This window comes from Delphinapterus leucas, chromosome 15 (genome assembly GCF_059928025.1).
Source record: "Delphinapterus leucas isolate spDelLeu-1000000601 "Yukka" chromosome 15, BTC_Dleu_Yukka2, whole genome shotgun sequence".
NCBI lineage: Eukaryota > Metazoa > Chordata > Mammalia > Artiodactyla > Monodontidae > Delphinapterus > Delphinapterus leucas.
Genome location: NC_143143.1, coordinates 64,371,617 through 64,386,500, shown reverse-complemented (window position 1 = coordinate 64,386,500; position 14,884 = coordinate 64,371,617). Strand labels below are relative to the sequence as shown.

The 14,884-nt window shown below is 41.0% G+C and overlaps 1 protein-coding gene and 1 pseudogene across 8 annotated transcripts in view; one reads left to right on the top strand and one right to left on the bottom strand.

Annotated features, from left to right (window-relative positions):
• Window positions 1–479: 479 nt before the first annotated feature.
• The window catches only part of PIGU (phosphatidylinositol glycan anchor biosynthesis class U), a 111,192-nt gene continuing 96,787 nt past the window's right edge, over window positions 480–14,884 (top strand). For 2 of the 8 annotated variants that reach the window (XM_089896745.1, XM_089896752.1), the window contains exons 1-2: window positions 481–689; window positions 6,002–6,066. In XM_089896745.1, the coding sequence (XP_089752871.1) occupies window positions 560–689; window positions 6,002–6,066 (195 nt within the window). In that variant the 5' untranslated portion in view covers window positions 481–559. Of the gene's footprint in view, window positions 690–6,001; window positions 6,067–14,884 lie in introns of all 8 variants that reach the window. The other 6 variants (XR_016387909.1, XM_089896748.1, XM_089896746.1 and 3 more) reach the window with 5 other exon arrangements.
• LOC111184260 (ATP synthase peripheral stalk subunit d, mitochondrial pseudogene) lies at window positions 13,197–14,057 on the bottom strand (annotated as a pseudogene).

Sequence of the window (14,884 nt, the reverse complement as noted above, 5' to 3'; positions counted from 1 at the left end):
ATTCTTCAGATGAGGGACCTGAGGCACAGAAAGGTTAAGCAACTTGTTCAAGGCCGCAGAGCTAATAAATCTGTAACTGTATCCTCAGAACCCAATACCGTGCCTGGCATATAGTTTGTAGTCTATCAACAATTGTAGGATAAATAAATGAACACATATTTAATACTCTTTTAAAAACATAAAAAGGGAAAGAAACATTAAAAACATACACACAGGAGTGAAATTAACATCTCTTTAAAACTCGCTCACAATCCTAGAACGATTACTGCCTTCACCTATCTACTTTCAGCAGCACTTCGGCTCCTGGGCGCTTTTACAATTCACCTGCTACCTTAGGAGGCGTCGCCCAGCACTTTGCTACGAGCTCGAGTCGCCCCGCTTTCCGTCGTCCCGCCCTATTTCGCCGCAAGGCCTCCTGGGAGTGGTAGTCCCCAGTCTCGCAGCTCCGACGGCAGCAGCTAGGCGCGCCGGGCCGCGGAACTACACGGGGCGGTGCACAAGTCGAGAGGCTCTTCCACCTCGCTTTTCCCTCCCCGCCTGCGCGGCCGCCCTAGCTATCATGGCGGCTCCCTTGGCCCTGGTGCTGGTAGTGGCAGTGACCGTGCGGGCGGCCTTGTTCCGCTCCAGTCTGGCCGAGTTTATCTCGGAGCGGGTGGAGGTGGTGTCCCCACTGAGCTCTTGGAAGAGAGGTGAGGCCAGTGGCTTGAGTAGGCGGCTAGGCCCCGCCTGTGCGCTCCTGGCCTCTGTGAATGGGAGGCGGGGGCAGTGGCCGCAAGCTCAAGATTCTGGGGGAACTGACCGCTCTCTCAGGAGAGGGCGGGAGGGCGGGGCCTGAGAGCGGGCTGCTAAGGGGGTGGGCGTGGGACTGTGTGGTGAGGTTGGGGCACTAGGGGCCGGTCACCTGTGGGGTGGCGATCTGAGGGGGTGTGTCCCACTCGGGTCCTGAGCTGAGTAGCGTGGTCTGAGGACGGGTCGGGATGAGGAAAGGGCGTGCTGGGTGGAGGGGGATTTGGCGCGAGATCGCAATGTGATGTTCCTCCGGGGTGTGGGATGGTGTGTGACGGGGGCCCGAGTGAGGGGACCAGTCCTGCCTAAGCGAGGAGAGTGTGTGAGTGAGCGTGCTTAGAAGCTTATTCTCAGTCTGGGACTTTGAGTGCATCTTTTCCTACTGTGTCTTTATAGTTCTTTAAGTTCTTCATCAAACATTGTTTACGCTGGCGCCTACAAAGAGACAGAATTTGGGCCAAAGATCCATAGGCTAGTGGGAGAGATAGATAATTATAATAATAATTATAATCATTTGTGAAAAATGTACTTCCTTTGTACGTCCAGTTCCTCCTTTGGAGTTCTGACCCTGAAGAAAGGGTCCCCTCCTTTTCCAGCTTCTTAAAGCTGTGGAATTCGAGCTAACTCTTGAAGGATGCAGTTTGGAAAGGGAGATTAGAAAAAGGGGAGTTCCACGTAGAAGATAAACAGGATCAAGAAATGTTGAAGGGGGCTTCCCTGGTGGCGCAGTGGTTGAGAGTCCGCCTGCCGATGCAGGAGACACGGGTTCGTGCCCCGGTCCGGGAAGATCCCACATGCCGCAGAGCGGCTAGGCCCGTGAGCCATGGCCGCTGAGCCTGCGCGTCCAGAGCCTGTGCTCCGCAACGGGAGAGGACGCAACAGTGAGAGGCCCGCGTACCGCAAAAAAAAAAAAAAAAAAAAAAAAGAAACGTTTAAGGATGTGAAATGTCCGAAGTAGGGGAGTAATGGGATGGGGGTTAGGTTAGGGCCAGAGTTCGAAGATTTTTTTTGAAAACTGTCTTCCTGAAGTATGGACATGTAATAAGTATAGAGCTCAAGGAATTTTTACAAACTGTATATGCCCATATAGCCAGGACCCAGACTAAGAAACAGAACATTACCAGCACCCCAGAAGTCCCCCTCATATCCTCAAACTTGAAATGCTAGAGTTTTGATGTTGTCCCATAGATACTTTGGAATGGCGTAATGAATGGATGTTTTATGAATAATTAGAGGTAAGTTTCCTAAAAATACTTACTATATATCAGAGACTATGGTAAGCCTCATTTTATCCTCCAGTTTTTCTGTGTGTTAGATGGTGTTATTTTCCCCATTTTACTGATGAAGAAACTGAGGTTTGGAGAAGTTAAGTAATTTTCCCAGTTGACAGATGGTAATAAAGATAGTTGTAATTTATATGTGTGATGGTAAGAGCTTAGACTTGATATCTTTGCATATAATATTTGCGTGTAATTATTTGTTGAACAAACTGAATTGTTTGTTGAAGCCACTTGTTTCCAGCTTTCTTCTGGATTCCAGAAGATCCATCCATTTATTTGATAGTGCGACTAAAATTTATACAAATTTCTTGCTTGATAAAATGCTTGACAAAATGTGCTTCTCAGTCCAATAAAAATAATAATAACTAACACTGATGTAATGCTTTCCACATGCCAGGTACTGTTCTAAGCAGTTTAGGTATGTTAAAAAACATTTGATTTCTACAATGGCTTTTTAAAAAAAAAAAAAATTTATTTATTTATTTTAGTTTTGGCTGCATTGGGTCGTCATTGCTGCGCATGGGCTTTCTGTAGGTGCGGTGAGCAGGGGCTACTCTTCGTTGCAGCGCATGGGCTCTAGGGCGCGTGGACTTCAGTAGTTGCAGCACGCAGGCTCAGTAATTGCGGCTCGCGGGCTCTAGAGCACAGGCTCAGTAGTTGTCGCGCACGGGCTTAGTTGCTCCGCAGCATGTGGGATCTTCCCGGACCAGGGCTCAAACCTGTGTCTCCTGCATTGGCAGGCGGATTCTTAACCACTGTGCCACCAGGGAAGTCCTCTACAATGGCTTATGATGTAAATACTATTGTTAGCCCCACTTTATAGATGAGAAAATTAAAGTACAGAGAGATTGTTACTTGCCGAAAGTCACATAGATAATAATATTATGTGACTAGCTAGCAATCTTTAGGCATGGCTGTTCCACCAGAGTTCACTGTATACTATCTTGTCAAGAATAATTTTGGAACATTTCTGTCATATTTTGGTGTTTCCTCAGCCTTTGACCTAAAGATTGGGAATTATTATGGGCTTAGCTTCTTGAGTCAGGATAGAGCTCAAACTGTGAGTGCTTGTTTAGAAACCCGTTTCCAATGCAGCTGTGAGAGTCAGGGTCAGGAGGAACACTTCTGATAACGCTACTAAAAAAAACAAAACAAAACACTTATTGCTAAATAAATACAGAATTAGTAAACTGCGCACAGCAGTGTATTGCACAGTGCATTATAAGGCAAACACTTTTGTAACCATCATCCAAGTCAAGAATCAGAACTTTGCCACTTTTCCTAGAAGCCTTTCCATATACCCCATCTCAATCACAGCCTCTCATCCCCCTCGTAAGTAAACCATTATTCTGTTTTTTATAATAATGACATCTTTGCTTTCTTTTTGTCTTATTACCCAAATGAGCATCCCTAGACACTATAGCTTAGTCATGGTCTTCAAAAAAAGTTTATGTATGTCTTTTAAGTCTCCCTTAATTTTAAAATTTCCCATCCATCTCATCCTTTTCTTTAGTATTTATCTGTTTAAGAACCTAGACCATTTGACCTGTAGAGTTTCCCATAGTTTGGATTTTCCTGATTGTATATTCATGGTACAGTATAACACATATCTGTCTGGTTTCTCCACCACTGAGAAATTTTCCCTTTTTATTTTTATTTTTTGGCCATGCTGTACAGCTTGTGGGATCTTAGTTTCCTGATCAGGGATTGAACCCAGGCCCTGGCAGTGAAAGCACCAAGTCCTAGCCACTGGATGGCCAGGGAAGTCCTTATTTTCCCTTTTTAATTAGTAAACGTTTGGGGGATATACTTTGGGGCTCTGTAAACATCCTGTTTCTCTTTAACTTTTTGTCCACCACTTTTTGCATTTATAGTTTGGGCTTCCCTGCAGCAGTCATTACTGTGGTGTTCTAATGGCAGCGTTTCTATTTCCCTCATTCCTTTTTTTTGTTTGTTTTATTTTTATTTATTTATTTACTTTATTGAAACATAGTTGATGTATAATATTATATAATTTATAGGTATATAATATAGTGATTCACAGTTTTTAAAGGTTGTGCTTTATTTATAGTTGTTATAAAATACTGGCTATATTCCCTGTGTTGTAGAATATATTATAGCTTATTTTATACATAATAGTTTATACCTCTTAATCTCCTACTCCTATATTGCCCCTCCCCCCTTCCCTCTCCCCACTGATAACCACTGGTTTCTTCTCTGTATCTCTGAATCTGCTTCTTTTTTGTTATATTCACTAGTTTGTTGTATTTTTTTAGATTCCACATATAAGTGATATCATATTTGTCTTTCTCTGACTTATTTCACTTAGCATAATGCCATCCAAGTCCATCCATGTTGCTGCAAATGGCAAAATTTCATTATTTTTTATGGCTGAGTAGTATTCCATTGTATATATACATATACCACATCTTCTTTATCCATTCATCTGTTGATGGACACTGAGGTTGCTTCCATATCTTGGTAATTGTAAATAATGCTGCTATGAACATTGGGTGCATGTATCTTTTCCAATTAATTGTTTTTTTAAAAAAATATATACCCAGGAGTAGAATTGCTGGGTCATATGGTAGTTCTGTTTTTAGTTTTTTGAAAAACCTCCATATTGTATTCCAAAGTGGCTGCACCAATTTATATTTCCACGAACAGTGTAGGAGGGTTCCCTTTTCTCCACATCCTCATCAACATTTGTTATTTGTTTTCTTTTTGATGATAGCCATTCTGATAGGTGTGAGGTGATACCTCATTGTGGTTTTGATTTGCATTTCCCTGATGATTAGCCATGTTGAGCATCTTTTCATATGCCTGTTGGCCATCTGCATTTCCTCTTCAGAAAAATGTCTATTTAGTTCTTCTGCCCTTTTTTTTTTACCAGGGATTGAACCCGGGTCACGGCAGTGATAGTGCCGAGTCCTAACCACTGGACTGCCAGGGAATTCCCATATTTATTTATTCAATTATATTTATATCAGTGTGAACTCAATAAATAAATAAAAAATATTAAAATAAATAAATAAAAACAATAAGATAATTAGAAGATGTGAGAAATGTCCACAGAGAAGGAAAATGGGCAGCCACTCTCATATGCTGATTGTTTGAGTGACATTTGTATTAATTTTTCTACAGGCAACAGGTACTTTCTTTTTCTTTTTATTATTTTTAGCTGCGTTGGGTCTTCGTTGCTGTGCGCGGGCTTTCTCTAGTTGAGGCAAGCGGGGACTACTGTTCGTTGTGGTATGCAGGCTTCTCATTGCGGTGGCTTCTCTTGCTGCGGAGCACGGGCTCTAGGCGTGCGGGCTCAGTAGTTGCGGCACATGGACCCTAGAGCGTGTAGGCTTCAGTAGTTGTGGCGCACGGGCTTAGTTGCTCCGAGTCATGTGGGATCTTCCTGGACCAGGGATCTAACCCACGTCCCCTGCATTGGCCATCAGGGAAGTCCTGTTATCTTATTGTTTTTTGGAATGGGGCAGAATATATATAAATGAAACACTTTTTTAAAAATTTATTTTTTTGGCCACACCATGCGTCTTCCAGGATCTTAGTTCCCCGACCAGGGATTGAACCTGGGACCCTGGCAGTGAAAGCGCCAGTCCTAACTATTGGACTGCCAGGGAGTTCCCAAACAAAACACTTTTAGGAGTGGATGGAAGTTACAAGGAGATCGAAGGAAGTTTATAGTTTAATATAAAATTTTCTCATAATGAGTGCTGCCCCACAATGAAAAGAGATGCTCTGTATAGAAAAAAGTTGACCATCATCTGAAATCAAGATTTAAATTCACTCGCTGGGAATGAGGTAAAGGGGGTTAGACAAACCGTGAAGCCCTTCTTGTTCCTGGGAGTATCTAACACTTTGGATTATGGCCAATCTGCATATGTCTCTAAAGTAAGAGTGAACTTGGATGTCTTACTTTTCAGTGGTTGAAGGCCTCTCACTGTTGGACTTGGGAGTGTCTCCGTATTCTGGAGCAGTATTTCATGAAGTAAGTGTTCTTGTTTTCTTTTTTGGGTACTAAGAGTAGTTTACAGTCACAAATGCCAAAGCCTAACTGTTTTGTACAAACATTTAAAGAGATCTATTTTTGAAAATCATATTTAGAAACAGCCCTTTTTTAGATGCCCTCTGCTTAAGAAGGAGGTTTCGCAATTGCAGTGGAAATGATCCAGATTAAGATTGTAATTTGGGGAAGCAGATGAGACTTCTGGAGAAGTTATCATTTTTATTGGCAAATAAATTGTAAACAGTTCCCAGTTCATGAATAGGTTATATGCTAATTGGCATGTAATTGGTTCTTTGGAACATACTTTCCCATGAAAACTGCCAGCAATGTTGGTTTCTTAGAAAGCCCACAAAAGCCATTTAACCCATAAAATTAGTTCTTAAGAATAGTAAAATCACTCTTAGGTCACCATCATCTCTCAACAGCTTCCTGACAAGTCTTTCTGCATTCAGTCTTGCTCCTTTACTTCTTATTCTGCAGTCAGAGCCATCTTTCTGAAATGTGAATCTGATTTTGTCACTGTCCTGCTTAACACTGATCTCAGGATAAAATCCAAACACCTTAGGATGCATACAAAGCCCTGTGGGCCCTGCTCATCACCCCAACCACACGCCTTTCCACTTTCCTTTCCCCACTTTTATTGGCTTTATCATTTAGAATAGAAGACTTCTAATTTGGCATTTTTACCCCTAATGTTTACAGTTGTCTCCCTCATACCTACTATGAGAACAATTTTTTTTGGTTCTTCTATCTAGTCTTTTTAAAACGTTCAACTTGATTCTCATGGAGATAACAACTCTTTTGCATTCATATTTCATTATATTTGTATTACTATCTAATTGAACCATAATAACAAGAACTACTAGCAGAAGCAGGTTAGGAACAATTTAAGAGACTCTTAATGAGCACACAATTCAATTATTGGGAATGGATGTGTGTGGGCGTATGCAAGCATAGCCCACAAGCCAGTGGTATGTGCTGTGGGCCTCGGGCAGTGTGTTTTCTAGACAGACTAGGAACCCTCTGAGAGAGTTCTGACATGCCTTTATTATGCTCCAGCATCATATTCCCTTACCTATATCTTTCCTTATGTTGTTATCTTCTTATGGAGGGCCATTCTTCCTTCTTTTTGTGGTTGACTCTACTATTCAGATATTAGCTTTGGTTTTGCCTCCCCCAGAAAGCCATCCCTCATCACCTTAGACTAAGTTAGGTGTTTCTCCTATATCTTCCAAAGCATCTTGTGCTTATCCTTTTCATGGCTCATATCATACTCTTGAAATTGCCTCTACTTGTTTTACCCACTGTGATGTATGCTCCTCAGAACATGTTCTGGCACCCTTTCATCACTTATTCCTAGTGCTTAGGTCTGTATCTGCATATGTATTCCAACCCCTCCTTCCCTTCTCTATTTCCTTTAACAAAGATTTGTTAAGTACACACCAAATGCCAGCTACCCTGCTAGGTGCTAGGGATATAAAACAAGATACAGTCCTTGGCGTTATTATACTTGTCTTTCTAAGAGAAACAGACAATAAGTTAGTAAAAAAGAAACAGATTTCAGAGCAAAGAATGTTGCCAGGGATAAAGAAGTTCACTTCATCATGATTAAGGGGTCAGTTCATCAAGAAGACATAACAATCCTAATGTTTATGCACCTAATAACAGAGTTTCAAAATACATGAAGACTGATAGAACTGCAAGGAGAAATAGACAAATCCCCAAATAGTCTGAGATTTCAGTATCCCTCTGTCAATGACTGATAGAACAAGCAGACAGAAAGCCAACAAAGATATAGAAGACTTGAACAACACACCAACCAACTTGACCTCATTGACATTTACAGAACATTGCATCCAATAACAGCAAAACACATAATCTTTTCAAGTATACATTTGCAAGATAGACCATATTCTGAGCCATAAAGCAAGGCTCAATAAATTTAAAAGGATTGACGTCATACACAGTATATTCTCTAACCTCAGTGGACTTAGATGAAAAATTAATACCAGAAACATACCTGGAAAATCCCCAAATATTTGGAAACTAAGTAACATATTCCTCAATAACTCATGATCAAAGAAGAAATCAGAAGGGAAATTAGAAAGTATTTTGAACTGAATGAAACGAAAACACAACCTATCAAAATATGTGGGATGTTGCTAAAGCATACTTGGGGGAAATTTATGGTGTTAAATGCCTGTATTGAAAAAGAAGAAAGGTCTCAAATCACTGACATCAGTTTCTACCTTAAGAAGCTAGAAAAAGAAGATAACTTAAACTCAAAGTAAGCAGAATAAAAGGAATAATAAAGATCTGAGAGGAAACAAATGAAACAGAAAGCAGAAAATATTGAAAGTCATGGAAACAAAGTTGGTTCTTTGGGATGAACAGTAAAATTGGTAAACATTTGAGAATGGTGGATATGTTCACTATCTTGATTGTGGTGATGATTTCATGGGTGTGTTCGTAGGTCAGAACATATCAAGTTGTATACTTTGAAAATGTGCAGTTTATTTTATACCAACTATACCTGCATAAAGCTAAATTTTGAAAAATATGATTTCACTTAAATGGTAAGTGTATGTAGAAAAATAAAGTTGAGTAAAAGGATGAAGAGTGATGGTCATGTGTATGGCTATTTTAGATAGTGTTTGTAGGGAAGTCACTCTGAGGAAGTGAAATTTGAATTAGAGATCTAAATGAATCAAGCAAGCCATATGATAACCCTAATTTGGAAATGAGCTTGGCATTTGTGAGTTGCAGAAAGATGGCCGGTGTTGCTAAGGCAGAATGAGCAAAGAGGAGAGTAATAGAGATAAGCTGTGAGAAATTAGGGGTCTGATTATGTAGGACTTTTTATAGAAATGGTTAGGAGTTTGGATTTTCTTTCTACCTATCTATGTATCTATCTTTTTTTCCCACTTTTATTGAGATATAATTGACATACAGCGCTGTGTAAGTTTAAGGTGTACAGCAGAATGATTTGACTTTTATACATCATGAAATGATGACCACAGTAAGTTTAGTGAACATCCATTATCTCATAGAGATAATAACATCAACGAAATAGAAAAAAATTTTTTTCCTTGTGATGCAAACTCTTAGGAGTTACTCTCTTAACAACTTTCATATATAACATACAGCAGTGTTAATTATATTTATCATTTGTTGTACATTACATCCTTAGTACTTATTTATCTTATAACTGGAAATTTGTACCTTTTGACCATCTTCATCCAGTTTCCCCTGCCCCTCTGGTAACCACAAATCTGACCTCTTTTTCTGTAAGTTTGTTTCTTTGTTTTTGAAGTATAATTGACCTACAATACTATGTTAGTTCCTGATATATAACACAGTGGCTCGATATTTCTATACATTTTTATTTTATTTTTAAAAATATTTATTTTATTATTTATTTATATTTTTGGCTGCGTCGTGTCTTAGTTGTAGCACATGGGGTCTTCATTGAGGCGTGTGGGATCTTTTGTTGTGGCACAGGCTCTTCATTGTGGCATGAGGGCTTCTTTCTAGTTGTGGCGTGTGGGTTTTCTCTATCTAGTTGTAGTACGTGGGCTCCAGGGCGTATGAGCTCTGTAGTTTGCCGCACGTGGGCTCTCTTGTTGAGGTGTGTGAGCTCAATAGTTGTGGTGTGTGGGCTTAGTTGCCCTGCGGCATGTGGGATCTTAGTTCCCTGACCAGGGATGGAACCCACGTCCCCTGCATTGGAAGGCAGATTCTTTCTTTCTTTTTTTTTTTTTTAACATCTTTATTGGAGTATAATTGCTTTACAATGGTGTGTTAATTTCTGCTTTATAACAAGGTGAATCAGCTATACATATACATATATCCCCATATCTCTTCCCTCTTGCATCTCCTTCCCTCCCACCCTCCCTATCCCACCCCTCTAGGTGGTCACAGAGCACCAAGCTGATCTCCCTGTGCTATGTGGCTGCTTCCAACTAGCTATCTATTTTATGTTTGGTAGTGTATGTATGTCCATGCCACTCTCTCACTTTGTCCCAGCTTACCCTTCCCCCTCCCCATGTCCTCAAGTCCATTCTCTAGTAGGTCTGTGTCTTTATTCCCATCCTGCCCCTAGGTTCTTCATGACTTTTTTTTTTTTTTTAGATTCCATATATATGTGTTAGCATACGATATTTGTTTTTCTCTTTCTGACTTAATTCACTCTGTATGACAGACTCTAGGTCCATCCACCTCACTACAAATAACTCAATTTCGTTTATTTTTATGTCTGAGTAATAGTCCATGGTATATATGTGCCACATCTTCTTTATCCATTCATCTGTTGATGGACACTTCGTTTGCTTCCATGTCCTGGCTATTGTAAATAGAGCTGCAATGAACATTGTGGTACGTGAGTCTTTTTTTTTTTTTTTTTGGCGGTACGCGGGCCTGTCACCGCTGTGGCCTCTCACGTTGCGGAGCATAGGCTCCGGACGCCCAGGCTCAGCGGCCATGGCTCACGGGCCCAGCTGCTCCGTGGCATGTGGGATCCTCCCGGACCGGGGCACGAGCCCGTGTCCCCTGCATCAGCAGGCGGACTCTCAACCACTGCGCCAACATGGAAGCCCCAAAGTGACTCTTTTTGAATTATGGTTTTTTCAGGGTATATGCCCAGTAGTGGGGTTGCTGGGTTGTATGGTAGTTCTATTTTTAGTTTTTTAAGGAACCTGCATACTGTTCTCCATAGTGGCTCTATCAATTTACATTCCCACCAACAGTGCAAGAGGGTTCCCTTTTCTCCACACCGTCTCCAGCATCTATTGTTTGTAGATTATTTTGATGATGGCCACTCTGACCGGTGTGAGATGATATCTCATTGTAGTTTCGATTTGCATTTCTCTAATGATTAATGATGTTGAGCATTCTTTCATGTGTTTGTTGGCAGTCTGTATATCTTCTTTGGAGAAATGTCTGTTTAGGTTTTCTGCCCAATTTTGGATTGGGTTGTTTGCTTTTTTGATATTGAGCTGCATGAGCTGCTTGTAAATTTTGGAGATTAATCCTTTGTTAGTTGCTTCATTTGCAAATATTTTTTCCCATTCTGAGGGTTGTCTTTTCGTCTTGTTTATGGTTTCCTTTGCTGTGCAAAAGCTTTTAATTTTCATTAGGTCCCCTTTGTTTATTTTTGTTTTTATTTCCATTTCTCTATGAGGTGGGTCAAAAAGGATCTTGCTGTGGTATATGTCATAGAGTGTTCTGCCTATGTTTTCCTCTAAGAGTTTGATAGTGTCTGGCCTTACATTTAGATCTTTAATCCATTTTGAGTTTATTTTTGTGTATGGTGTTAGGGAGTGTTCTAATTTCATTCTTTCACATGTAGCTGTCCAGTTTTCCCAGCATCACTTATTGAAGAGACTGTCTTTTCTCCATTGTATATCCTTGCCTCCTTTGTCATAGATTAGTTAACCATAGGTGCATGGGTTTATCTCTGGGCTTTCTATCCTGTTCCATTGATCTATATTTCTGTTTTTGTGCCAGTACCATACTGTCTTGATTACTGTAGCTTTGTAGTATAGTCTGAAGTCAGGGAGCCTGATTCCTCCAGCTCTGTTTTTCTTTCTCAAGATTGCTTTGCCTTTTCGGGGTCTTTTGTGTTTCCATACAAATTGTGAAATGTTTTGTTCTAGTTCTGTGAAAAATGCCAGTGATAGTTTGATAGGGATTGCATTGACTCTGTAGATTGCTTTGGGTAGTAGAGTCATTTTCACAATGTTGATTCTTCCAATCCAAGAACATGGTATATCTCTCCATCTATTGGTATCATCTTTGATTTCTTTCCTCAGTGTCTTATAGTTTTCTGCATACAGGTCTTTTGTCTCCTTAGGTAGGTTTATTCCGAGGTATTTTATTCTTTTTGTTGCAATGGTAAATGAGAGTGTTTCCTTAATTTCACTTCCAGATTTTTCATCATTAGTGTATAGGAATGCCAGAGATTTCTGTGCATTAGTTTTGTATTCTGCTACTTTACCAAATTCATTGATTAGCTCTAGTTGTTTTCTGGTAGCATCTTTAGGATTCTCTATGTATAGTATCATGCCATCTGCGAACAGTGACAGCTTTACTTCTTCTTTTCTGATTTGGATTCCTTTTATTTCCTTTTCTTCTCTGATTGCTGTGGCTAAAACTTCCAAAACAATGTTGAATAATAGTGGTGAGAGTAGGCCACCTTGTTTTGTTCCTGATCTTAGTGGATGGAAGGCGGATTCTTTACCACTGGACCACCAGGGAAGTCCCTGTACATTTTTAAATGATCACCATGACAAGTCTAGTTGTCATTTGTCACCATACAAAGATATTATGTAATTACTGATTATATTCCCCACGCTGTACATTTCATACCTGTGACTCATTTAATTTCCTTCTTTTTTTAATAGAATCATGGATTTTTTTTCAAATTTATTAATTTTTTTGGTTGCATTGAGTCTTCGTTGCTGCACATGGGCTTTCTCTAGTTGCATCGAGTGGGGGCTACTCTTTGTTGCAGTGAGTGGGCTTCTTATTGTGGTGGCTTCTCTTGTTGCAGAGCATGGGCTTCAGTAATTGAGGCACGTGGGCTCAGTAGTTGTGGCTCGTGGGCTCTAGAGTGCAGGCTTAGTAGTTGTGGCACTAGGGCTTAGTTGCTCTGCGGTATTTGGGATCTTCCTGGACCAGGGATCGAATCCGTGTCCCCTGCATTAGCAGGCGGATTCTTAACCACTGCACCACCAGGGAATTCCCTTATTTTAATTTTCAACTGAAAGTTTAGGCCTCTTAATCTCCCTCACCTATTTCTCTCCTCCTTCACCCCTCCTCCTTTTCTATCTTTTAATATAACTGTTTTTTTTTCTTTTTGGCGATACACGGGCCTCTCACTGTTGCGGCCTCTCCCGTTGTGGAGCACAGGCTCTGGACGCGTAGGCTCAGTGGCCATGGCTCACGGGCCCAGCCTCTCCGTGGCATGTGGGATCCTCCCGGGCTGGGGCACGAAGCCGTGTCCCCTGCATCGGCAGGCGGACTCTCAACCACTGTGCCACCAGGGAAGCCCTAATATAACTGTTTTTAATGTCCAGAGTTTGTAATATGAGGGCCACCGCTTTCTCCCGTACTCAAATTGATAAATTCTCAGTTGGCTGGTGAGGCCAGTTGGGATACTTCTTGTCTTATTTGGTTTCTAGGAAGACTTCATTCAAGGCCTTAATGGTTACTGATCAAATGGAATTGTGTATTTCACCAGCTTTCTCATATTCCTTAATCCTGGCCTTTGAGAGAGACAAAAACTCAGCACAGCATTTGCGTCTTTTTCTTCAGCATCCACCTGGACAGTATATTTATGCTCTGGCACGAGAATCTTCAGGGCATTAAACTTCTTTTCAAAGTCATCTGCCAAGCCAGGCTTCACCACGTTGGCCTTGTAGTAAGCCTAGTCATAGCAGGTAGATTCTCAGGTAGAGTAGCCAACCTGGAGATGAGGGTCTCATTCCAGGATTTCAGGGAATTAGCAGTGGCCTTTGGTCTTGGGGTATGATCTCCCCAAAAGCTACCCAGTTAGCAGCTTCCATTGTAGACTTTCTCCCTCTTGGATCACTTGCTCTGGGGGAAGCCATGTCATGACCAACCTTAAGGAAGCCTTTGTGATGAACTGAATATTGCTGCCAACAGTCAAATGAATAAGCTTGGAAGCAGATATTTAAGCTCTTTTAGATTGCAACCTCAGTCAACAGCTTGGCTGCAATCTCATGAGAGACTCTGTGCCAGAACTATCCAGTTAAGCCACTCCTGGATTCCTGACTCTCAGGCACTGTGTGAGATAATAAATGTGTGTTGTTTTAAGCTGTTCAGTTTTTGGACAGTTTGTTACACAGAAATAGATAACTAAGATACCTAGGGAGTGAATTAACATAAATAATACCAGGACCTAGAGCACTCTGATACGTCAAGGTTGGGATGGGGAAGAGGAACTAGCAAATATAGCTGAAAAGGAGGAAAATCAAGGGAATGTTCATGGACGCTAGATGACCATGTAATTGCTTAAGGAGGGAGTAAAAACTATGTCAAATGCTATTTCAAGGTTGAGAAGATTTAGATTGAAGATTGATGATTAATTTGCCAAAATTGAGACTTTGGAGACTTTGGCAACAGTAATTTCATTGGAGTATAGGGACAAGAGACTGATCGAAGTACACTGAGGGAAAGATGTGGAAAGACAGAGTATAGACAACCTTTTTGTGGAGTTTTACTCTAAAGGAGGGCAGAGAAATGGTATGGTAGCTGGGCGGAGATGGCTAGTGAAGATTTTTAAAACATGAGGATCTGCATATTTGAATGCTGATGGGAATAATTCTGTGGATAAAGAAGTTGATGATGTAAGAAAGAGGATTGAATGAGCAATGTCTTTGAGGAGGCCAGAAGGAATAGGATCACCAGTTCACAGGTAGAGGATTTGGTTTTATTTATTTGTTTATTTATTATAAATTTATTTTATTTTTGGCTGCGTTGGGTCTTCGTTGCTGCGTGTGGGCTTTCTATAGTTGTGGCGAGTGGGGGCTACTCTTGGTTGTGGAGCACAGGTTCTAGGTGCACAGGCTTCAATAGTTGTGGCTTGTGGGTTCTAGAGCGCAGACTCAGTAGTTGTGGCACATGGGCTTAGTTGCTCGCGGCACGTGGAATCTTCCCGGACCAGGGCTCGAACCTGTGTTCCCTGCATTGGCAGGTGGATTCTTAACCACTGCGCCACAGGGAAGCCCAAGGAGGGTTTGGTTTTAGATAGGAAGAAAGGAAGTTCATCCGTTGTTAA